Source organism: Muntiacus reevesi, chromosome 4 (assembly GCF_963930625.1).
Source record: "Muntiacus reevesi chromosome 4, mMunRee1.1, whole genome shotgun sequence".
Taxonomy (NCBI): Eukaryota; Metazoa; Chordata; class Mammalia; order Artiodactyla; family Cervidae; genus Muntiacus; species Muntiacus reevesi.
Window position 1 is genome coordinate 116,963,156 of NC_089252.1, and position 24,995 is coordinate 116,988,150.

Below are 24,995 nucleotides of genomic sequence, written 5' to 3' on the forward strand. Positions count from 1 at the left end.
GTGGGCGGCGCCCCCGCGGCCGGCCGGCTGGCCACCGCCCGGGCGCGCAGACCTGGCCGCTCCGGCCGGCCGGCCCGAGAGGAGGGCGTGCGCGGCGCCGGCCCGGGTCGCGGCCGGTCGCGGTCACACCCGGCCACCTCTCGGCCGGCCTGCCGCCGGGCCCGAGGGCGCGGGACACCCCGCGAGGCCGGGCCGGGCCTGCCCGAGACGAGGACGGCTCGCGCCGGCGACCGAGGCCAAGGAGGGGGATGGGGCCGGGCCGCCTCTTACCGCGGCCGCTTCGTTGGGCTCCGGGCCGGGCGCGTCGCGAGGGCTCCGCCGAGGAGGAGACGGGGGATGACGGGCGCGCGGGGAGGTCCAAGCTGAGGCTCTTGTGGGCTCCCGGGCCTGTCCAAGTCTCCAACGCCGCCGCCGCCGCCGCCTCGGGCTTTATGGCCAAGACTCCGGCTCCGCTCCCACTTCCGCCACCGCCGCCGCCCCGAGCGGAAGTACCTGTCACGAGACGCTCGACGCCAGGGCTGCGGGGGCGGAGCTCCGCCCCAGTCGTGCGTCACGTTCCGTCGTCTCCTGCCCCGGCCCGAGTCACGTGGCACAAACATGTCTGCCCCCAGTAACTGCGGCCATCTTGGAGGCCCCTCCGGGAGCAGGGCGGCGCCATGCTGGACCCACCCACCGAAGCCTCAGCCCCTAAACCGCTCAGGATCAAAAGGAGCGAAGAAATGGAACCCGGAGAGCTCCGCGGAGGGTGGGAAATCCCACCCAGCTCTAGTTCCACGTGCACACCGTAGGAGCTGGTCAGAACTTTGGCTCCGTCTTCAACAACATGCTCCTCTCATAGCCTTTCACTCTGCTGGTTCCTGCAAACTTCATTCTTTTGGCCGCTGGATACAGTAACTATGGAATCATTCTTGATTACCGTAGTGGGTTGAATAGTGACGACCCAAAAGGTATGTCCACATCGTGGAACCTGTGGGTGTGACCTGATTTGGAAAAAAGTGTATTTGAAGGTGTAGTTAAGGATCTGGAGATGAGACCCTCCTGGACTACCTCCTTGCAAGAGAGAAACCAAGAGGGAAAGGCTACGTGGAGATGGAGGTGACACAACCAGAAGGATGCCAGCGGGGGGGGGGGGCTGAGTGTGACTTCTGTATTTGAGAGAATCTGTTTCTGTTGTTTTAAGCCGCCAGCAGTTCCAGGACGCTAAAGCTGTCGCTCTTGGACCCCTCATCCACAGCCTTTGAACGATACCCAGGCCGTGACCCCTTACTCTCTGCCGCCACCTCCTCCTCTGAAGCACCATCCGTTCTCACCTGGATCATGGCAACAGCTTGGCTTCCTGCTCCCACCCCATTCCCTCTCTGGTCTCAACGCAGCAGTCAGAATAACATGTCATGCTCCTGCTCCAACTATTCCCATAGGTCAGAATGAAAACTAAAGGCTTTACAAGCAAAATGTCCCATCCCGGGACTTCTCTGATTGTCCAATGGTTGGGACTCCCCACTCCCAATGCAGGGGGCCTAGGCTCGATCATTGGTCAGGGAACTAAGAATCCCACATGCCAGAGCTAAGACTTTGTGGCCCGCAACTAAAGATTCTGCAATAAAGATCAAAGATCCTCCATGCTGCAATTAGGGCCTGGCACAGCCAAATAAATAAATATTTTTTAAAAAGTGTGACGAGGAGAAACACAGCAATGGCAGTGGGTAGGGAGTGACCCCAGCCTCGCTGCCTCCCAAAATCAGCCCACTTCCTTGTCTACCTGGTTTGATGCTGAGATTTCAATGCCTGGAACACTGCCTGAGTTGTGACAGGTACTGAGTATTCACGGAGCAACTGATAAATCCATTCCTCTGCCATCTCCCTAATTCTCTCCTTTCACATAAGGAGCTCCCACCACTCCCTTGAGACTAGTCCAGCAAGATTACATTAGTAAACACGCAGTCATGGTGCTGTATATCAGAAGGTAACCCTACCTGCTTTAACAGTAGGCCTCCAAGGAGTCAGATTTCAAACAAGACAGAACTAGGTGGCTCTCCTGCACACGCAGACTTGGGCGACCCCGAGCCACACTGTTCAGAAGGGGCTTGGCACTGTGTAGAGAGCCGGGAGCAGGGGAGGAGTTCTGTAGAGGTGGCACACCTGCTTCTTAAACGCCTGGGTGCAGAAGTGACACACACCGCCTCTGCTCACATTCCTCTGGCAAGAGCTAGTTGAACTGCACAGCTGGATGCAAGAGGACCTGCAGAACAGGGGGCGGGCGAGGCGCCAGCTCTGCGCTCCGGAAGAGGGAGAATGAACCTGGTCGTATCTGTCTGCCCTGCCGCAGATACAGCGTGGAAAACACTGAATACAGGACGCCAAGGAATGAGGGCGGTGCAGGAGAAACACCTGAGGTTGCCCAGGAGATGGAGTAGCCAAGGAGGGCTTCCCAGAAGAAGTGGTGCCGGGGTGATTCATGAAGGATGAACAAGAACCTGCTGGGCCAAGAGGAAGGTGACTACCCTGGAGGGACGGCTGTGTGCAAAGGTTTAGAGAAAAGAGAGCATGTCATAACTCATTCCAGAAATTGCTGACGGGTTAGTGTTCCTGGAGAACAGAGTTGGAGGGAAGGAAGCAGGAACCCTGAGGAAACGCATGCGCAAAGGCCGGCTGGTGGTGTGTCCTGAGTGCCTTTGATCCCGAGGTTGATGGAGCCTTTTCCTGTCTTCCTGCTATTCACAGTCCTGATCCACAATTGAGGACAAAGAGTGTGGAGGAGCTGACACTTAGGAGGACTGGGACACTGGCTAAGACGGGTGAGACCCAGCCCTGCTTCGGTGCAGACGGAAGTGGCAGGACTGGCCCCACCACCTGGCTCACCCCCCGCCCCACCCCACTGAGGAGAGGGGAGAGAGAAAATTCACAGGGCCGCTGGTGATCACTGGGCTGCCCCCACCTGGTTACCAAGGTGAGGGCTCTGTGAGACTTACAGCTGGGGGGGAACGGGACCCACGGGACTCTCCTTTCCTGGGGACTCTCCCAGTGGACCCTGCCCTCCACCCCCTGCCAGGGGCAGGAGAGGGCTCCAAGCGGAGAGGAGGCTGCAGGGTGGCTGCCTGCACACCCGCCTGGCCTGGGCGAGGCCACCCTGTAGGCTTGTCCTGGAGTCGAGAGGTCGGTCCAAAGGGCAGCAGCTTGAGCCACTGTATCAGCGATCCGTCACTGCAAATCAAACAGCCCAAGCCTAAGTGCCGTAAACCTGTGCTCATCTCTTATCTCATGACTCCCTGGGCCAGGAGGTCAGACAGGGGGTCATGAGCATGACCCCTGTATCCTCCACGCTGCCTGGGCCGCGGCAGAGGGACTCGGCTGAGGGATGAGCTGAGGGCTCGCCTGGGGCTGGCTCACACAACGGGTGACCGGCGCTGACACCTGGGCTTCTCTCCACATGGCCTTTGCACGGGCTGTTGCTGTCCACACAATGTGGCAGCTGGCTTCCGCCTGAGAAAACCACCCAGCAGGCCGAGGTGATGCTGCAACCTCTGACCCGACCGAGCCTCACAAGTCCCCTGTCCTCACCTCCACAGAACTTGGTGGGCTCACATGGGGTAGCTCTGACTCAGGGCGCGAGGACCACGGAAGGGCGTGCACCCCTGGGCGTGCACCCCTGGCAGGAGAATCATGGGCTGTCGTGGAGGCTGCAGACCACGGCTCTCCTGCTGGCTCTGCAGCTGGGAGGGCTGGCCAGGCACAGGGCACCCGAGGAGGGTGAGCTGGAGGGGCAGAAGAGTCCTGGCCTGGTCGTCTCTACCCTACCATGGGCCCGAGCGAGGGGAAGGCCCATGGAGCTCTGCAGGTACCTCACCCGTGGTCCGTACACAGCGCAGGCCCCGCACAGGTGTCGAGGCTCCCAGAGCCCAGAGAAGCACCCACGACCTGAAGGATCTGTTCAGAAGATGCCCTTGCCCCACGGCGCTCAGCTGTCACCTTTGCCAGAAGTCAGATGGCTGTAGATCTATGGGTCTATTTCTAGACTGTCCTGTTCCATTGATTTGTCTGCCCAACTTTATACCAGCACCACACTGGATTAATTACTATACTTACATGGGAGGTCCTGAGATCTGGCGGGTAAGTTCTCCAACTTTCTCCTCCTCCCCTTTTGGAAGGCCTTCACGATCGTTGGCCCTTTGCATTTCTGTATAAATTTTAGACTCAGCTTGTCAATTTCCACATAAAAATTCTGCTATAGACTGGAATCATATGGCATTTATGATCCACTTGGGGAGAATTTTATTGAGTTGTACACTTATGTATTATTTGAATGCTTTTTCATATATGTGTTACACTTCAAAATTTTTAATGTCATTAAGAAATCTGCTACCCATGGCACTTGTGTGTTAAGTTGCTCAGACGTGTCCAACTCTTTGCGACCCTGTGGATCATACCCCACCAGACTTCTCTGCCCATGGGATTCTCCAGGCAAGAATACTGGAGTGGGTCGCCATGCCCTCCTCCAGGGGATCTTCCCAACCCAGGGATCAAACTCATGGCATATTTCAAATTATGTTACAAGACATTAAGATTCTTCAACCAATTAACAATAAACTTCTTTTAAAACTTCACTTTTTTCCCAAGGGATCTGTGTTCCCTCAAATTCTATCACTTGTATACCATCTTCATGACTTTTTTTATATACCCCATGCCATCAATACTGCTAGTTATGGAAAGGGAGTTGATTTTTTAAAATTTAAACTTTTTGTAAATAGACCTTTGTATCAGCATCATAAGGGGATGAGTCTCTCTTGCCAAACAGAGACGACAACTGGCAAGGCGAGCATCACAAAAATAAGATTGTTGGCTTATAACTAGCTGTTGTCTGCTCAAAGTCTTGAGAAGGAAGCCTACACTTTCTTTATTCAAAATGCATATTTGCAAGTTTCAGAGAAATGCGACATGCACATTGCCAGCATACCAAGAATTTCTCCCTGAGGTGATCAGAAAGATTGGAAAACTACTGGAAAAGGGATAATTCTGTCACTTTTTGGCTTTCTGGAGCTAACTGGAGATCCACATGCAGGTGTGAGTAGTCCAGAGAGACGGCCTGCACTCTTTACTCGGCATCCCCCAGGGGCAGCGATGTGCAAAGCTGCAGCTCATCACTGCGAGGATGCTGACACTGGTGGTGCTTTGAGCTCCTTCGTCTTACCTGTTCTCCCTTCTGCGTGTGTGTGCACATGTGCCCGCTGCGTGCGGCGTAAGTGCATCCCCCGCGCAGGTCTGTGTATCCACCGTCATCCAACTGTGTTTCGGCGCCACTCTATCTCGGGAATCCGGGCCGAGGGTGCCAGCCCCACCCCCGCGGTGTCTGTAACCGCAGGCCGCCTGCCTGCTGCGTCTCGCGCGCTGTGGCCCACTCCTGTGCTGCCCCCTGGAGTCCCCACCCACGTGTGAACCGCGATGCCTCCCCGCACTCCCCCCTCCCCACCCCGGGTCACAGCAATGTCCACGAGGCAGGGAGGCAGGATCTCACCACGACCCTGAAAGGAGAGGACTCTGAGCATTAATGAACAGCACTGACTGTTCGGACAGTCATTGAATATTAATGACCATCATCTCGTGGTTACATGTTTCTCCCCCTCTGAATGCACTGGTGAGCCCCCTAAAAGGCCAGGTGTCTAATCTATTCCTGGAAGAAACAAGGCAAACAGAACACAGACAGTCACGTAAAACTTTCAAAATGACCTGATACAGGTATTCCCCACTTTTTAAAAGGTCGCTTGATACCACTCTGATTTTAAGAAAGCCCTACGTTAGTACCTGTTTTTACTAACCAAAAGAAATCCAAAGAGGATTTTCACTATTATAAGAAAAAGGCAAAAAGTGGAAATAGTGTTTCCCGTGAGTTCCGCTGCGAGCTGTTAGAGGCAGCGCAAGCTCTGAGCAGCAGGAGCCGCAACCCGCCCCCCAGGTCCTTCCCAGGAACCCCACTCAGCATCTCAGGGTCAGCCGCCAGAGCTGGGAGCTGTGTCGGCAAGTGTCTGCTCCTGACTTGTCTGTGCATCTGAGAGCAAGATGTGTCCTAAGGTGACTGCTTCTTCCCTTTATGCCGCTTGGCTCATGAAAGATTTCTTAGGAACGCTTTACTTCCAAACACTGGGGGAAGCTGTATCAATACTGCGTTTTCCTCTTCTGTGTTCTCAGGTGTGGGGCAGTTATCTGGACCATCTCTGTCCTCGAGTGAAGCCAGGCACCAGGACCCAGCTGTCCTCTCCTGGGTTCATCCTTCGGTCCATTCCAAACCCCAGCCTTCGCATTCCCTATGGCATCCCCATTCCCCGGCCGCTTGGGGCTTGAGTCCACTCTGTCTCCCTCCACTGTCTGCCAGAGGGAGCTTTCTTTACTTTCCATGTTATGGCTAATGCAACTCGATAATTAAACATCGCAATTAACAATGCATTTGCTATTTAAAAAAGAGACTCCAAAAGAACTAAATGTTTTGACGTTTCCTGTCCAGGCCTCATTCAAACACAGATGGAATTTTTATGCAATGATAACAGAATACAGACCCACACCGAGCAGCTTTTGAGTTTTTAGTTCCCCAGCCAGGGATGGAGCCCAAGCCCTTGCCAATGAGCGTGCAGAGTCCTAACCACTGGGCCATGAGGGAATTCCGTGCAGACCATTTTTATACTGCCTATTTTACCTAATGTTGTACCAGATGTGTTTATGTGACCAAATAGTCCCTAAAGTCTCCTAAAATTAGCTGTCACTTTCACCTTCTCCCTGACTCTGTAAACAGCGTAGTTCCATCATTGAACATTTTAGGAAAAGCGGGCATCTGTGGGGAGGAAAATGAGGCACCAACCATCATTCTGCCTAGAGATAACTGGTAAAATAATTAGTATTCGTCAGCCATGTCTTTTGTCTATGTCTGACACAACATACCATACTAGTTAACTTCAGAAAACATAAAAATCACCTTCACACTCAGCAGCTACAAAAGATGAGCACTCAGCTCTCACGGTTTCTACGAGTCACCTGGCTGCAGCCGCAGTGTTGGCTGAAGCTGTGATCACCTCGCGGCTTGGCTGGGCAAGGACCCCTGGGTGCTGACCCACGTGGCTGCTGGCGGGCGGCCGGGCCGAGCTGGCCTGTCGGAGGCAGCAGGAGCCCCACAGAGGGCTCAGGGCGTGGAGCTGCCCCCTCCAGGGGACGGATGTGCGTGAAAGAAAGGGCAATGGGGAGGCTCCATCATTTTTCAACTTAACGCCACAGGCGACCTTCCACCACTTCTGCTCTGTCGTCTTATTAACACCAGTGAATCGCTAAATCTGGCCTGCGCCAAAGGGTGAGGGATACACAAGGGGAAGAAAACCATTCGGGGGTCACTTTGCAGGCTGCCTACCAACCACTTACAGGCAAGACTGTCTTGAGGCCTACGTGTTTTTTGTTCATTGGAGATAGTTCATATTCCACAAAACCAGTTTTAAAGTGTGCAACTCAGTGGTTTCTGATATATTTACAGGGTTGTGGAAAGACCACCGCTTACTCCACGACATTTTCAAGACCCTATAGAAAACTTTGCCGTGAGCAGCCACTCCCGTTCTCTCTTTCCCAGCCCAGAGACCACTGATCTACTGTGTCTATAAGCATTGCCTATTCTGAATATTGCACATAAACGCACACATGAAATACCAGGATATTACACATATGTGTGCACATGGATTGCATACATTTTGTGGCCATTTGTCCTTGGCTTCTTAGCAACAACGTTTTCAAGGTTCATCCATGTTATAGTGCGTCATTCCTTTTTATGACCGAGAAAAGCCCCACTATGTGGATGGACACATTTTGTTCATTCAGGCATCAGTCCACGGTCATCTGTTCTCCTTTCCAGCTAACGGGAATCATGCTGCTGTTAACAATATTCATGTACACATGTTTGTGAACCTATGTTTTCAACTCTCTTGGGTATACACCTGGCTGGTCATGTGGTAACTCTATGTTAATTTTTTGAGGAACTGCCAAGTTATTTTCCAAGGCTGCTGCAACATTTTACGTTCTTCCCAGCAATGAATGAGAGTTCTAGTGTCTTGATACCCCAGACAACACTTGTTACTGTCCACTTTTCTTTTCCTAGACTCACCCCAGTGGGTGTGAAATGGTTTCTCAATGTGATTTTGGTTTGTGTTTTCCTAGTGATGAATAAAACTGTATATTTTCATGTACTCATTGAACTTCTATATACCTTCTTTGGAGAAATGTCCATTCAAATCCTATGCCCATTTTTCAACTGGGTTGTCTTATTATGGAGTTGTAACTGTTCTTTATATATTCTGGGTATTATATCTTTTGCATATATATGATTTGCAAATATTTTCTTCCATTCTGTGGATTTTTTCACTGTCTTGACAGTGTTCTTTGACATATGAAACTTTTAAAATTTGATGAACTCCCAATAATTTTATCGTCGGCTGCTTGTGGTTTAGATGTCATACCTAAGAAACCACTGTGTACTCTAAAGGCGAAAACATTTCCGTCTATGTTTCCTTTTTTGTTTTCTGGCCCACACCATGCAGCTTGTGGGATCCCAAGTCCCCAACCAGGGACTGGACCTGGGACCTCGGCAGTGAAAGCAAAAGCCCCAGCCACGGGACCGCCAGGGAGTTCTTAGGTTTTCTTCTGAAAGTTTTACAGTGTCCGTGGTTACATTTGGGCCTCTGATCAATTGGAATTCACATTTGTACACAGTATGGTTAGGGAGTCAACTTCATTCTCCTGCGGTGGCCCCAGCACCATCTGCTGACAAGCGTGTTCTGACCCCAGTAAATGGCCTGGCACCCTTCTTGAAAACAGTTGCCTACGGGTGTATGGGTTTACTTCTGGACTCCCCAACTTGTTCCATTAATCCACATGTCTACTCTGATGCCAGCACCACACTGCCTGGATTACAGGTACTTCTCAAACTGGGGAGTATGAAATCTTCCAACTTCGTCCTTATTTTCAAGACTGTCTTGACTATGTTGGGTCCCTTGCATTTCCATATGAATATTAGGATCAGCCTGTCAATGTCTGAAAAAAAAGGCAGCTGGATTTTGATACAAATTGCATTGAATCTGTAGATCAATTTGGGTTTTCGTATGTTGAACCAGCTTTGCATCCTGAGATAAATCCCAGCTGGCCATGGTGTATAATCCTCTTTATACGCTACTGGATCCAGTTTGCGAGAAATGGCAACCCACTCCAGTGCTCTTGCCTGGAGAATCCCATGGACAGAAAAGCCTGGCGGGCTACAGTCCACGGGGTCACAAAGAGTCGGACATGACTTAGCGACTAAACAACAACAACAAAATCTAAATCACAAAAGATACTGGTCTGTAGTTTTCCTGTGATGTCTTTTGTTTCAGTGTCAGAGTAGTTCTGGCTTCAGAAAATGAGCTGGGGAGTGTTCTCGTTTTGTTCTTGCCGAAAACTGAACATTTTAAGCAACTGAATGTACAGCTTCAGAAATAAGATCTTCTCCGTCCCCAAGGAGAAGATCTTATCACTCCTGCTGTTGCGGTAGTTGTTTGTCCAGTAACTATGCTGAACTAACTCTACAGTGTCTGTATCCTTTGAGGCCAGTACCATCTCGTCAGTTAGGTTAGTGGTCGGCTCGTGGGACTGAGTCTTCTTTAAATGCCTGGAACAAGTAATTCTCCCAGTCTTTGCCACGGGGCTCAGAGTGTGTGTTCGGACAGGTTTTCGGGGTACAGGCAGGCAGTTTACGGCTCCGCCTTAGGCTTCATTGCCTTGTGTGTGCAAGGCTTTGGGGTCAACCGGAGGTGAGCGCGGAGAGCCTTCTGAGCTCTTTTCTGAGCAAGTGCAACCCCTGGGCACACAGACCCACAGGTGAGCATGGCCACCATGCGCCCCAGAGTACTCAGAGCCTGCAAAGCCCTCAGGGGCTCTGTCCCCTGACCTGCTCTTTCAGTTTTTTTCTTTCTTTTAGGTCTGGTGCTTGACCGGACTCTCATCTGCTGCCTCCAACAATCACACAGTTAACGCGCTTGTCTGTAATTGTTCATTTTTTAAATTAATTTTCTTCATCTGTGGCTGCGCTAGGCCTCCGCTGTGCGGGCCGTTCTTCAGGTGCGGCGCACGTGCTTCCCTTGCGGCGGGCGCGGGCCCCAGGGCACACGGGCTTCCCTAGCCGCGGTCTCGGGGCTCCAGGGCGCAGGCTTACCTGCCCGGCGGCGCCTGGGCTCCTCGCGGACTGCGGCCTGGACCTGCGTGTCCCGCGCTGGCAGCGCGTTCTTTACCACTGAGCCAGCGGGGAGCCCTGTGATGCTTCTCCAAAATGCCCTCTGTAGTGAGACGCCTGCCCACGCTGAGTGAGCTCCGGGTCAGCCCGTCCCCTGAGGGCTTCCAGGGGACCCGGGCCGGCCACACGAGGGCCCCACCCGAGCGCGCGCCCTGGAGCGGGCTCCAGCTCCACTCTTGTCCCTCTGGCAGCTGGCGGGCAGCCCCAGAAATGCAAGCTGTGCTTGCTGAGGTGACTGTGGACTTGGAGGACGCAGGACGAGTCTAGGGCAAAGGCAAATGTCAGCACACTCTGTTCAACCTTATTCTTGAATAAATGTTTTCCAGGCTGTTTCAACAATTTGGCTAATTTCCACACTTTTCAAAAAGTTGATTCTGACAATTTTTGCCCATTTTCTGGTTGATTTTATGGAGGAGGCAATGTCTGTAATCCTTACACTGCCATTTTCACTGATCTCGCTCACACTTGCTTGTGTTTTAAACTTGCAACTAAACCTGAATTTTTCTCAAGTATGACTGACTACTTCAAAGAATCATCCTCTCAGGAGTGATTAGCATTCCATTCAATGAATACATTATTATGTACTTAAAACCCCCTCCCAACGGGCCCGCATGAGGAGGTGGAGGGCTCCGGGGACACGAGGAGCCAGCTGGTATTGACTCTCAAGGGCCCCTTGTGTACATGTCCTCCCAATTCCCCGTTCAGTAAGGTTCCACTGGTAGCTGGAAATCAGCCATGGGGGAAATGCTTACACCACAGCAATTGGCAAAAATTACAAAATATTTCCCCCACTCCCAACTGACTAGCAGCTGGTTATGCGTTTCACTGCACCCCAGTGCTAGCAGGTCAGTAGCAGAGAGCCATGACAGGACCGTGAGTTGTTTTTCCTTTGGCTGCTGTGGCATCTGGGATATTAGTTCTCTCACCAGGGATTGAACCTCTGCCCCCTGAAGTGGAAGCACAGAATCTTAACCACTGGACCACCGTGGAAGCCCAAGACCATGTTTTATTAATCTGTGTATCTCTAAGACTCAACAGTCTTATTTTATAATCTTTCTTGATTTAGCATAACTTCAAAGCACGGTATTCACTGACACATATCTGTCGTTATTTTAATGCATGCAGTTTTCCTTTGACTTAATGAATTTCTTTAATCTCTCCCATGTTGATTTATTATTAGATCATTTCCAATATTTCACGGTGATGAACATTGTCATGGAATGAGCTTTCTGTACCTTGTTGAAACTCCTTTAAAGCTGGGAACAGGACTTCCCTGGTGGTCCAGCGGCTAAGAATCCGCCTGCCAGTGCAGGGGACACGTTCCATCCCTGGTCCGGGAAGATCCTACATGCCACGGAGCAACTAAGCCTGCGTGACGCAACTACTGAGCCTGCGCTCTAGGGCCCAGGAGCTGCAACTACTGAAGCCACTGCAAGGCGAAGCCTTCACAGTGCAACTAGACAGTAGCCCCCACTTGCTGCAACTAGAGAAAGCCCGCAAACAGAACAGACTCAGCTCAATCAAAAATAAATAAATAAGTAAAAAATAGCTTAAAATTTTTAAAATACATTAAAAAAGACAACCCTCCCTGAAACAGGCTGGGAACAGGCTACCTTGCCACAAGAAAGCCTGAGGCAGAGTAAAACACACATGCGACCTCCTAGATCATTGCCTGTTTCACACAGTGAGGGTCTTCTCTGGGTCCACCTCCCTGTTACAGAGACTCAGGAAGAACACGCCTGCCCCACACAGTCACAAGCAGGCGCTGCCTTTCGGGTTTCCGTGCTGTCTCCAGATGAAGTCGTGTCTACAAGACAGCAGGGCTCGTGTCACTGCGTGGTTCCGAACCAGGAATAATTGGGACGCTCTTGCAGCTGCTCTAACAGAACCAAGACACATGTGCACCTGACAGAAGATTCCTTCTCCTCTATCAGCGGCCCGGGGTCAGGGAACTGGGCTCCAAGTAACCTGCCGCTCAACTGCCCAGGCCCCCGCCCTCCCACCACCACCCCCAAGAGACCCCTGGAGGCCCTACAGTGCCTCTGGAAGCATCTGATGCCCTGGGTTAAATCCCTTTCTGATTAGAATTGCGGGAACGGCTTCTCTTTCCTTAAGTGGACCCTGACTGATACAGAGGCCCGCAGTCAGAGCTGGCGATTCAGCCGCATTCCACCTAAAGGGTGGCTCAAGTCCAGGCTCTGCCTGCATTCTGGAGAGCCTCCTGCTGTAACGCCGAAGAAGCAACGTGGACACCCCCATCAGACAGCTCCCCTGGCCTGGCCGGCCCCAGTGGAGCGCAGGCCATCTCTGAGGGGGCCCAGGGCGAGCAGAATACAGCCTGCGCTATGGAGATCCTGCTGCTGCCGGGTTACCTCTGTCCACACACAGGGTGAGGGCCATACCGTCCCAGTCACGCCTCGGGCCCGATGAGCCTCTGCCACAGCACATGGAGTGAGTTAAAACGCCTTTCATCCTGGGACTGGGGGCCTCTTTCTATCCCTACAGACGATCAGAGCCTCCGGGGGATTGTTGGGGGGACTGCTGGTGTGCGGGGCACAGAGGAGGGGCCCCCACGCTGCACCTGGGACCCCACTGGGGAACCACAGAGGATTTTTTAAATTTAATCTTTATCTACTTATTTTAAGGTGGAGTAGGAAAATGTGACATGTGAAACAAACCGAATTTCATGAGCAATATTTCTTTAGAACATTTAGAAAGGAAAGCCAATTACGGAGAATTATTAGGGAAATAATAGCAGAAGTGGCATGAAGAGATGGCCAGAGTTAAGCAGGTGGCATGCCGATTCCTAAGATCTGGAAGTCCCACCGCGAGATGACCTCTGGTCCTTGTGACAACTGCAGGAGTTGCTTAACTCTGCCCCCACGCTGGGACGGAGAGTGAGGCTCAGATGCCTGAAGTGACCTGTCAGTGTCACATGGCTGCCAGCGGGCCATGACGCAGTTGGGATTCTTCCCTGGCTGCTGTGGTCGTGGCCCCCTCCCTCCCCCACCGTATTTGTCATAGGCAGACCCTGAAACACACTTTGGAGAAGTGAGAAACTTCCAGGCCACTTCCTCCTGGTGGCTGTCGCATCCCCCAGGTCCTGGTTCCCCTCGGAGGGGCTGGCGTGTTGCAGAGAGCACCCAGGGGAGGTGCCAGGTCTGGGGGCTGGACATCCACGCTGGCCGCTTCCTCCAGTGTGCAGGCCACAAGGAAGCAGGCGCCTTCAGGTTCAGCGGCAGAGAGGAGGCAGGGGCCTGTCCGAGTCTCTGCGGCTTCTTGGCCTCCTCTCGAGGCTGCAGTTAATATCCCAGGAAAACAAGAGAGAAAGTGCAGCTGGGGTGGTGTGGGGGTTGGGAGGCTGCCTGAGCACAGACTGAGTCCCTTCTCAAAAGCCAGGGACCCGCGTGGCCCAGGACTCGGGCTCAGAGCTGTCGGAGCCAGCCTCCTGAGGAGCCAGTGCCGTGGGCACGCCTCCCGCGCCGGGGGCTTCAGCGCTGGCTCAGGGAGCCGGCTGGGGACCCGCAGGCCAGCCCACAGGGAAGAGGACATCTGCTGGGCTCGGCTGCATCTCACTGCTCTCCTCCAACCCAAACGACGTGTGTTTCCTCCGTCTTAGATTCCCCTAACAGTTGGAGGAATGCTGCCTTCGCGTCGCTGAGGCCTCGGGCTTGAAGAACTGTGTGCAGGGCCTCCTTCCGACCCTGACTCTGCAGCACCCAGGGCAGAGGTGGATGGGATGCGAGCGGTGACTGAGGGACCTGGGGAGCGGGAGGGGTGGCAGGTTCTGGATGCTGGCCTTGACCAAACCGTCTTCTGAAGTGCTTCCTTGTCATTCTCGCCTAGCTTAAAAAAGACATGCTGGGAGAATGTCTGGGCAGCTCAGTCGGCAGAGCATCAGAGTTTTACTCTGAGGGTCCAGGGTCCAAGCCACTGTCCAGGTACCCAAAATAAATAAGTACACAAAACCGAAAAACAACCTACCCGTCCCAGCAACAGAGGCATGGACACAGAAGATGTGATGTGTATGTACAGTGGAGCACCACTTAGTCATAAAAAGAGTGAATAACAGCATTTGCAGCCACATGGAGGCACCTAGAGATGGCCACACTCAGTCAGTCGGAAAGAGAAAGACAAATACCATATGCTACCACTTAGATGTGGAATCTAAACTATGACACAAATGAATCTATCTATGAAACGGAAACAGCATCACAGATGTGTAGTTGCCGAGGGAGAGGGAGTGGGAGACTGGGGTTAGTAGACATATAAGCTTTTGTATACAGACTGGATAAACCACAAATCCTACTGTGTATGAGAATCCTGGGACAAACCATAATGGGAAAGAATATTAACAGTATATGTATGTATAACTCAGTCACTTTGCTGAACAGCAGAAATTAACACGCTGTAAACAAAGTAACGTAAACAACTTAGCCCCGCACTCACTCACTCATCACCGGACAGTAACTTTAGAGTGGACAGGGCTGGCGGACTTCCAGCGTAACCAAGTGACCCCACCGAACATCAGCAGTACCGGGATACAGTGGCACCAGGGCCCCGTGACAAGGTGAACGAAGACAGACAATATCACATACAGCGCTCCTGCCGAAGGTGCAAAGGCGGCGTGTAACAAGGAGGAGACGCCAGGTAGACCCATGAGGAGGGACAGTCTAAAAAGTAACTGATCCGTGCTCTTTACAAATATCTAGATCAGAACGACAAAGAAGGGCTAAGAAACTGTTCCCGATCAACAGACTTAAGGGACATGGAAACGAAATGCAACACATGGTCCTCGAATGGATCTTGCAAGCGAAAGTCAATCAGCCTTGTCTCACTCTTTGCAACCCCAGGAACACAGTCCACGGAATTCTCCAGGCCAGAACACTGGAGCGTGTAGCTGCTTCCTTCTCCTGCGGATCTTCCCAACCCCGAGATCAAACCCAGGTCTCCCACACTGCAGGCGGATTCCTTACCAGCTGAGACACAAGAGAAGCCCAAGATGGAATGGGTAACCTATCCCCTCTCCGGAGGATCTTCCTGATCCAGGAATGGAACCGGGGTCTCCTGCATTGCAGGCAGATTCTTTACCAACTGAGCTACCAGGGAAGCCCTATGGATCTTGGACTAGGAGTGAAAAAAAGGCCAGGAGGGACTTTACTGTGACATGGGAGAACCTGACCATGGGCTGTACATTAGATAGCAGGATTGTATCAATGTCCAATCTCTAGATTTTGATAACAGTACTCTGGTTTTGTATCAGAACTCTGCAGTGGCCACAGCACCGGAAAAAGTCAGCTTTCATTCCAACCCCAAAGAAGGGCAATGCCAAAGAATGCTCAAACTACCACACAATTGTGCTCATTTTACATGCTAGCAAGGTTATGCTCAAAATCCTTCAAGCTAGGCTTTAGCAGAATATGGACTGAGAACTTCCAGATATACAAGCTAGGCCTCAAAGGGATAGAGGAACCAGAGATCAACATTTGCTGGATCGTGGAGAAAGCAAGGGAGATCAAGAAAAACATCTGCTTCACTGACTACGCTAAAGCCTTTGACTGTGTGGATCACAACAAACTGTGTGAATTCTTAAAGAGATGGGAATACCAGATCACCTTACCTGTCTCCTGAGAAACAGGAGACATCTACATTTCCTGTATGCAAGTCAAGAAGCAACAGTTAGAACCAGACATGGAAAAACTGACTGGTTCAAAATTGGGAAAGGAGCATGACAAGGCTGTATATTGTCACCCTGTTTATTTAACTTACAGGCAGAGCACATCATGCAAAATGCTGGGCTGGATGACTCACAAGCTGGAATCAAGATTGCTGGGAGAAATATCAACAACCTCAGATATGCAAATGATACCATTCTAATGGCAGAATCAAAGAGGAACTACAGAGCCTCCTGATGAAGGTAAAAGAGGCAAGTGAAAAAGCTGGCTTGAAACTAACCATGAAATAAACAAAGATCATGGCATCCCGGGCCATCACTTCATGGCAAATAGACAGGAAAAAGTGGAAGCAGTGACAGATTTTATTTTCGTGGGCTCCAAAATCGCTGCAGATGGTGAATGCAGCCATGAAATTAAAAAGACACTCCTTGGAAGGAAAGCTATGACAGTGTATTAAAAAGCAGAGACACCACTTTGCTGACAAAGGTCTGTATGTGTATAGTCAAGCTTATGTTTTTTCCAATAATCACGTACGGATGTGAGACTCAGACCATCATAAAGGCTGAGTGCCGAAGAAGTGATGCTTTTGAACTGTGGTGCTGGAGAAGACTCTTGAGAGTCCCTTGGACTGCCAGGAGATCAAACCAGTCAATCCTAAAGGAAATCAGTCCTGAATATTCACTGAAAGGATTGATGCTGAAGCTGCAACACTTTGGCCACCTGATGAGAAGAGCCGACTCCTTGGAAAAGACCCTGATGCTGGGAAAGATTGAAGGCAGGCGGAGACGGGGACAACAGAGGATGAGATGGTTGGATGGCATCACTGACTCAATGGACATGAGTTTGAGCAAGCTCCGGGAGACAGTGAATGACAGAACTCAGCGACTGAACAACAAACAGCCTGTGATCTTAGGAAATAAACCCTGAAGTTAGAGGTTAAACAAAGATGTTTTCAATTCACTCTCAAGTAGTTTAGAGAGAAGGAATGATAAAGACAAAAAAGTCACCTAAGCAGTTCATGGTCAAGTCAGACTGCACACCACAGAGGACAGCTGAGGGTCTCCCCCACACCCTCTGCTGCCGCCTCCCGGACACCAGCGCCCGCTTCCACGACTCCCGGTGCTCAGATGATCTTCTGTACACAGACGGATGGTGTGTTGGGGTTTGGTCTCGCTTTAAAAATGGGGTCAGAGATGACATGTTACTCTGTAGTGTGATCTTTTGCATGGTTTTGAAGCCTTTTAAAAATCAAAGCAATGCATGCATATGGTTAAAAATTAGTAGTACTAAAAGCCTTTAGTAAAAGCCAGCCGCCTCAGCCCTTCCTGACCCCAAGGTTGCTCCTCAGGGCAGTCCCTCTTAACTGCTTTTTTCGCTGCTTACCCCAGGTGTCCATGTCCGATCGCTCAGTTGTGTCTGACTCTTTGCAACTCCCTGGACTGTACCCTGCCACACCCCTGTGTCCATGGGATTTCTCAGGCAAGAGAGCAGGCTGCCATTTCCTCCTTCAGGGGATCTTCCCAAGCCAGAGATCAAACCTGCGCCCCACTGGCGGGCGGACTCTTTATCACCGGCCACCTGGGGAGCACTGCTGTGAACATGCTTGTATAAATACCTGTCTGAGTACCTACTTCCAGTTCTTTCAGCAACACACCCAGAAGAGGAATCGCTGGATCATATGGACATTCTATAGGCAATTTGGGGGGGAACCTCACACTGTTTTCCACAGCAGCCACGCTATTTTACATTCCCACCAGCAGTGTATAAGCGTTCCAATGTTTGTCTTTTTAAATATAATTCCTGATGGGCCTGAAGCGTTCCTAGGGTCCTGGGGCCCTGGGTCGCAGAGGCAGACACGGCTGGCTGGCTGAGCTCAGGCACGCCGTTCTGGAGAGCGCACTGCGCGTGGCCAGCAGACGCAGGCAGCTCAGCGGGCGCCCGCCCACCACACTCGGGAGACAGGCAGGCTGTCCCGCTCGAAAGTGTCAGTGGGCACAGCGCTTCCTCCAGGCAGCCTCCCCAGCTCCCCCGCAGGAGTCCGGGACACGCCCAGCCATTTCCTCGAAGGGGGCTACAGAGAACATCATCACACCCCCTCCCCTAATGTTCAGGGAGAGGGCGCGCGGCAGACCCTTCAGCCCCCCGGTTCAGTTATCCTAACCCCAGCCCCGTCAGAGTAGTCTCCTGGGGGACCTGTCCCGGCCTGGCCACTGTGACCTGGGCTCCCCCACCAGCCCCGCGAGCGCGGCACACGCCTGGGGTGAGCGGGCCCCAGCGGTCCGGCTGCCGCAGCTCCCTGCCTCCAAGTGAGGGGCCGCCGCGCCCTCGGACCCTGACTCAGTGGCGGGACGGCTGTCGGTCACCGCTTCTTTGGCCCGCCCAGCACTGCCGTCCCCCTCAGACCACCCACCTCTGCCCTCGGCCTGTGGCTTCTCTTCCCAAGGCTTCATCTGTTCGGTTCTAACAGACTCTCCCATCGCGGACGATGGCCTCAAGTTCCAGCTCCGGTAATTCCCACTCACTGGCTCCGGGGACAGTCTGCTGGGGCCGTCTGACCCGGTCCCTTTCCCGCTCCGGCCGGCACAGGAGGCCCACGCTCCTTCTCTGCGTCTCTGTCACCCTTCCGCCACCGACACGACCACGACCGGCACTCTGACTCTGACCCCTCGCGCTGTGATCGCTGGAGCTGGCAAGAGTGGAGCCACTCTCTCATCTGAACAGTCACCGCTATTTTGCATGGCCGTCACAGCAGAGGTGACCATCTCTTAACTCTGAGCTTTTCCACCAGCGCACCGTGGCCAGGAGAAAGCCGTGTCTCAGAGGCAGTGAGGAAGATCAAGCAACAGAGCCTAGAGCCGTGACCAATCGCTCCCTTCCTAACATATCCGCCGCTGTAGCAGGGACAAGTGACGGCACGTATTGGGGGGGAGGACAGCCACGCGTCGGAACACTGCGTGTGAGGTCTCGGTGAGACCCACGAGGACAGAGGACAGGAGAGCCGGAGGGGCAGGTCTGGGGCTTGGGGGAGAGCTGGGCTGGGGCAGGACGCCTCACAGTTCAGGGCAGACACTTCGGAGCCCCTCGCTGGCGGTCTTGGTCGGGCACGTCTCTGAGGGACAGAGCAGCGATCGGATCTGGACTCCAAGTGAGCAAAGGCCTTGCCACAGACAGAGTTGCTGGGCACCGATCAGATCAGCTGAGACCAGCCACTGGAGGGGAGCCGTCCGGGAAGGGCTCCACCGTGAAGGGCTTTCAACCTCGAGCTGTTGTTCTAAGCATCTGATGTGGCTCTCAACTGTGATGTCAACCTCGTAAAGGACCCGCCCAGAAGTGGGACGGGAAGCCATCACCTCAGCACCTGTCCTTGCCCGGAGGCCGGGGTCCTTCACAGAAGCCAGGGGCCGTTTGGACGGAACTCGAGTCCATGAAAGGTCTCAGATGTTTCTGTGTGTGTGTGTTTGCTGTGTGCTGGGTGCTCAGGCATGTCCGAGCATGACTTACATGTCCAAGCCATGTCTTACAACCCCTTAAACTGTAGCCCACCAGGCTCCTCTGTCCATGGGATTCTCCAGGCAAGAACACTGGAGTGGGTTGCCGTTTCCTTCTCCAGGGGATCTTCCCCACCCAGGAATCCAACCTGGGTCTCCTGCATTGCAGGCAGACTCTTTACTGACTGAGCTACAAGGGATGCTTCCATTAGATAATTATTAGATAACTACCGGAGTCCATTTTTATTAAACTAAGTACTAGTGTTCTTCATAATTAGTAGACTGATACACGCATAGAACAACAACAATGACAACAAAAAACTTGGTAAACTCAAGAAAACACGGAGGGTGGAATATATAATTCTGCCACCTAGAGATAACCATGATTAGTATTTTTGATATAAAAATATCATGTATTTTTTGTGTGCATACATTTTCCCTCACAGTTGTATTCTATTTTACATGCTATTTTGATGTGGGTTTTGTTTTTGAAGATTTTTTTGATGCGGACCATTTTTTAAAGTCTGTATCGAATTTGTTACAATAGCGCTTCTGTTTTCTGTTTTGCCTTTTTGCTCCTGAGACATGTGGGATCTTCGCTCCCGACCAGGGATCAAACCTCAACTCCCTGCACTGGGAGATGAAGTCTTAACCAGTGGACCGCCAGGGAAGTCCCTTGATGTGTGTTTTTTAAACTTAGTTTGAAATAAACTTACAGAGGAGTTTATAGGAAAACTTATACGAAAACTTACAAGGAACCCCTGTAAATCCCCACGTTCCCTTCACCTAGACTCACCGCGTTCCTTTTAAAAATGACTTGCACACTGTGGACACGTTTCCACATCTGCGGTCCTCATGGCCAACATCCACTCCTGGCCAGGTGACCGCCTGTCCTCACCACGACCCCGAGGTGAGTGCTCTCATTATCCAGCCTCACAGACTAGGCCTGCAGTGCTTCCAACATTTCACCTCACAATCGTTTGTTAAAGGTCTTTGATTCCTATCTTTGTGCACCTATTTCTCAGGTTTTCAACGCCACCTTTAAATAAGATTACCCTCAACCTCCCCCGAGCCCACTGGTGGGGCAGAAGGGACCTACGACAGTCACAGCGCCTTGAACGTGCGTCCCATCGCCAGCTGCGGCACAGCCCGTGAGGCACTATGACTGACTACCTCTCTTAAACCGTCTAATGATCTTGTGAACAGCTTACTATTGTATTTTTCATGATTCAGAATTACTTCATCAAATGTAAGCATATAAAGCACACTCTACTCTATTATAATCCTATTGGACATTACTTCAAGTTAAAGTATGTATGCACTCAGCTTCGTAGCAACATTACTCACAAGAGCCAAAAGGCAGACGCAACCCAGCTATCCCCCGACAGGTGAACAACAAAATGTGGTGTTGGGGCAAAAAAATGTCCCTTCTCTCCTTGTAGTTTCTTTGGCTGGTCTAATGGTTAAACTGATTTAAGACAGATTAACTGGAGAAAAACCGATTTCATTTCATATGTATGGGAGCCCCATAAAAATACGAGACCCACGGGCAGTAAGGCAATTGAGGCTTATCTGCCTCCCTGAGCTGAGGAAATGGTTAGGGGCTGGGTCTGCAGAGGGGAGGGCCGCCCACAGGACGACAAGAACACATGTCTGCTGATCACATGTTTGTCCTGCCGCACAGGTTAAGTCCAGAAGATAAAACAACTATCTCTGGTAATTGCTGTCTTTAGGGGCTGGCCCCCTATTTAAATTCTTTTAGGCAGATAAAGAAGAGGTAAAGGTTTTTCCTAAAACTGCTGGGTCTTGATTTCCTTCGGCTCAAAACAATTCACATGACAAAGTGGCATGTTTCGGCTGGTGTATTCTGCTCTCATCCGGGGCTACATGCAGAACATTACTCCGCCTTTAAGAGGAAGGAAATTCTGACACACGCTACAGTGGGTGAACCTCGAGGACATATTATGCTAAGTGAAATGAGCCAATCACAGAAAGATAAATAAGTACTCTCATTCCTCTTACATGACGTCCCTGGAGCAGTAAACTTCACAGACACAGAAGGTAGAATGGCGATTGCCCGGGGATCATGGGAAGGAAAACTGGAGAGGTACTGTTTATTGCACATAGCTTCATCTTTCTGTAAAATGGAAAGACACAACAGTGTGAGTGCACTTAATGCCATTGAAATGTACACTTAAAAATATTAAAACGGTAAATTCTACATTATGTGTACCTTATCGCTATTAAATTTTTTTTTAATTTTAAATATATGCAGTATGAGTTTCATATTAAATGAGCAATGAAGTGTTGGCACTGAGCCTCAGAAACGGAGGCTGACGCCTGTGAAAGGCACTGGAAGATGCTCCAAAGGGGTGTCTGGGAACTGAACAGAGCAGGTGGCTGCTGGCAAGGAGACACCTCCACGAACGGCCTGCAGCCCATCCCTGCAGCCTCCCGATGCAAACAGGAAGCCTGGGGCCCTGAAGCCTCAGACCTGCCAGCCCTCCAACTGCTCACAGGCTTCCTGTGCTAACTGTCACTCTGCGGCCGCCTGCTCCTGCTCGTGGAGAACACCGCCGAGCGCAGTGCTAGGGCCTCAGCCCAGAGGCCGCACTAGAGGCCAGGGCCAAGTGCCCGTGGGCCGCCTCGCACTAGCTGCTTCATGCGCCTTGTTTCTCATGACCATGTGCACCCTGAGGCGTGAGAGAGGTTCTGTGATTCTCTCACTCATGATGAGACTGACATCTGCAAAGGTTATGTAACTTTCTAACTTACTCAACATACATAAGGAAGAGCAACATTCTTTCCATTACATTACACCATGTGGCCTCTAAGTCAATAAAGGCCCACAGGGCAACTAGCATATTTTTTTAAGCTCCTATAAGGCCCCAGAGGCACAGGATAAAATGGTTAGATAGCATCACCAACTCAATGGACCTGAATCTGAGCCAACTCCAGGAGTCTGAAGGACAGGGAAGCCTGGCACGCTGTACTCCATGGGGTCACAAAGAGTCAGACTCGACTTAGCTACTGAACAAGAACAAGGACAGAGGCCCTAGACACAGAAAGCAACTCGAGGTCGCCCTCAACAGTAACTGCTGCTTACTGAGCATTGAGCACAGGGGAGGAACCTGCTGACTAGTTCCATTACCATATTTCACACATGCCAGAGCTTGGAGAGACACGTGTAAGGGTGCCAGCCTGTCCAGCACCCAGCACGCTAGTAAAGCTCAGGAACGGGCAGTGGCTTCAAGAAGGAGGACATTTCTTTCACATTCAAGCTGGTGATTCCCAAGATCAACGTTGATTCTAAGGCTGTTACTACTTTATTTTTTAAGCGTTGAGAAGACATTTTGGCAAGATTTTAAGGCAGAAGTTGTTTCAGTGGTTTTCCACAATACTAACCCTGAAAACACAGGGCCTCCCCCATGGCTCAGCAGTAAAGAATCTGCCTGCAATGCAGGAGATGAAGGTTTGATCCCTGGGTCGGGAGATTCCCCTGGAGGGCATGGCAACCTGCTCCAGTATTCTTGCCTGGAGAATCCCCATGGACAGAGCCTGGCGGGCTAAGACCCATGGGGTCACAAAGAGTCAGACAGGACTAAGAGATTAACACTTTCACTTTCAAGCTGTTACGCATAAGAGACTCTTGTTCAATGCCTGGGTCAGGAAGATGCCTTGGAGGCGGAAATGGCAACCTACTCCAGTATTCTTGCCTGGGAAATCCCACAGCAGAGGAGTCTGGTGGGCTGCTGTCCAGGTCACAGAGTCACACCGGACTGAAGTGACTGAGCATGCACGCATCAACCCTCAAAACATAGAAAGATATTCCAGCAACAGGACTCACTACAAATACGTGTGTTCATAGCAGGAAGATGTTATTAATTAATATTTATTCGTTCTTTCAACAAACAGGTCTTGAGCGCCTTCTGTCTGCCGGGCCAAACCCAGGCTCCTTCTCCTCCCCTCAAAAACAAAAACTAGGGGGGGGGGATCGGGATGGGGAATACATGCAAATCCATGGCTGATTCATGTCAATGTATGACAAAACCCACTACAATATTGTAAATTGGCCTCCAACTAATAAAAATAAATGGAAAAAAAAACAAACCCTGTCTTTCAAGAGGGCTCAGGCCATCTCAACAACCAACCTTTGCAGCAAGTATTGCGGCACTGACCTTGGGAAGTCTGTCCTCACAAACGGAACCTCTTGAATCTTTACTAAATATCGTGGTCTCGGATAAAAAAAAGTCCTTTTTTTTTTTTTTAACGTTGCCTTACCGCTTTATGATGTGACAACCTTACGAAAAAGCTTTGCGCCTTCAGATGGCACACTTAGACATTCCCAAACTTGTCGTGTACCCAGTCCCCGTCGCCATTTCGGCCCTTGGAAGGGACCCAGCCTAGGCGAGAGGTGGACATCCCCACCCTCGTAAATCTTTCAAAAACAAAGCCCGCCAACCACGGCATATCCTCACACGTCTTCCCGCACTTTGCTTTCCCTCACTTAGGTGTCTGCTGGGTTGGGTCCCCACTAGTGTAGGAGCCGTCCTGCGCTTTCCCGCGACGGCACGTCACTCCTCCGAGAGGAGGAACGAACTCGGTTCACCTTCCCGTCGCTGGTTTCGCGGGCAAGACCGGAAGATCAGCCTCCGCGAGGCAGCTGAGGGAACTGGAGCTAAGGGGACCCAAACTGCTGGGAGGGAATACCTAACGTGGCCGCGGGGCTTCCTCAGCCTGGAGCCGGGTCCAGGAAGGGCAGGGCCCGCTGCCCGCGAGGCCGCCCCACCGCCCCGACAAGCACCGAGGCCCAGAGAGAGCACCCAGCGACGGCGGCCAGGCCACTTCCGGCCGCGCAGTGGGGGCCGCCATCTTGGACTCTTGGCCACCTAAACGACAACAAAGACGGCGGGACACTGCGGAAGCTGTCTTTCTCCGGGAGCCTACTGCGATGCCAGCTCACAGATCGCCGGGTGTCCCCAAAACAGACCGGCCCCTCAGCGTTCCGTACCGCCACACAGGAAGCCGCCATCTTGTACTGCAGAACCCTCCCTTTCCGGGACCGGCCGCTGACGTGACTCGTGAGGTGCGAGCCAACAAAGGCGGCGCGAGCGCCCTCTGGCGGTAGCGCCGCAAAAGCGCCGACAGCTTTGACCCGACGAGGATTCTGCTTCCGGGTCTCCGAGGGGGCGGGTCGTGACCCAAGCGCCGGGCAGGGGCGTGGCTGGGGTGGCCTGGGGAGCATGCGCATCGACGTTGGAGCGGGGTGGGGCTCGGCCTGCTCAGGTTGAGGGTCCTGAGTGAAAGTGAAAGGTTAAAGTCGCTCAGTCTTGTCGGACCCTTTGCGACCCCATGGAGCACGCCAGGCCTCCCTGTCCGTCACCAACTCCCGGAGCTTGCTCAGACTCATGTCCATCGAGTCGGTGACGCCATCCAGCCGTCTCATCCTCTGCCGTCCCCTTCTCCCGCCTGCGTCTTTCCCAGCATCAGGGTCTTTCCCAATGACCCTATAGGACAGTGAGGGTCCTAGTGGTTTATTAGTCCTCGCCC

The 24,995-nt window shown here is 52.0% G+C and overlaps 2 protein-coding genes across 2 annotated transcripts in view; both read right to left on the bottom strand.

The window, feature by feature from the left end:
* The window catches only part of RAB7A (RAB7A, member RAS oncogene family), a 42,652-nt gene extending 42,186 nt beyond the window's left edge, over positions 1-466 (bottom strand). Inside the window, exon 1 of the mRNA XM_065934029.1 lies at positions 271-466. The gene's annotated coding sequence lies outside the window, so the exon portion shown is untranslated. The remainder of the gene's footprint in view (positions 1-270) is intronic.
* Positions 467-11,279: 10,813 nt separating this feature from the next.
* On the bottom strand, positions 11,280-24,696 carry LOC136167496 (uncharacterized). The gene is made up of 4 exons (XM_065935049.1): positions 24,457-24,696; positions 21,468-21,582; positions 13,325-13,578; positions 11,280-12,089 (listed from the first exon to the last, which is right to left on the bottom strand). Exons 1-4 carry the CDS (start codon positions 24,694-24,696, stop codon positions 11,997-11,999), a joined length of 702 nt encoding a protein of 233 aa, XP_065791121.1. The 3' UTR covers positions 11,280-11,996.
* Positions 24,697-24,995: the final 299 nt, after the last annotated feature.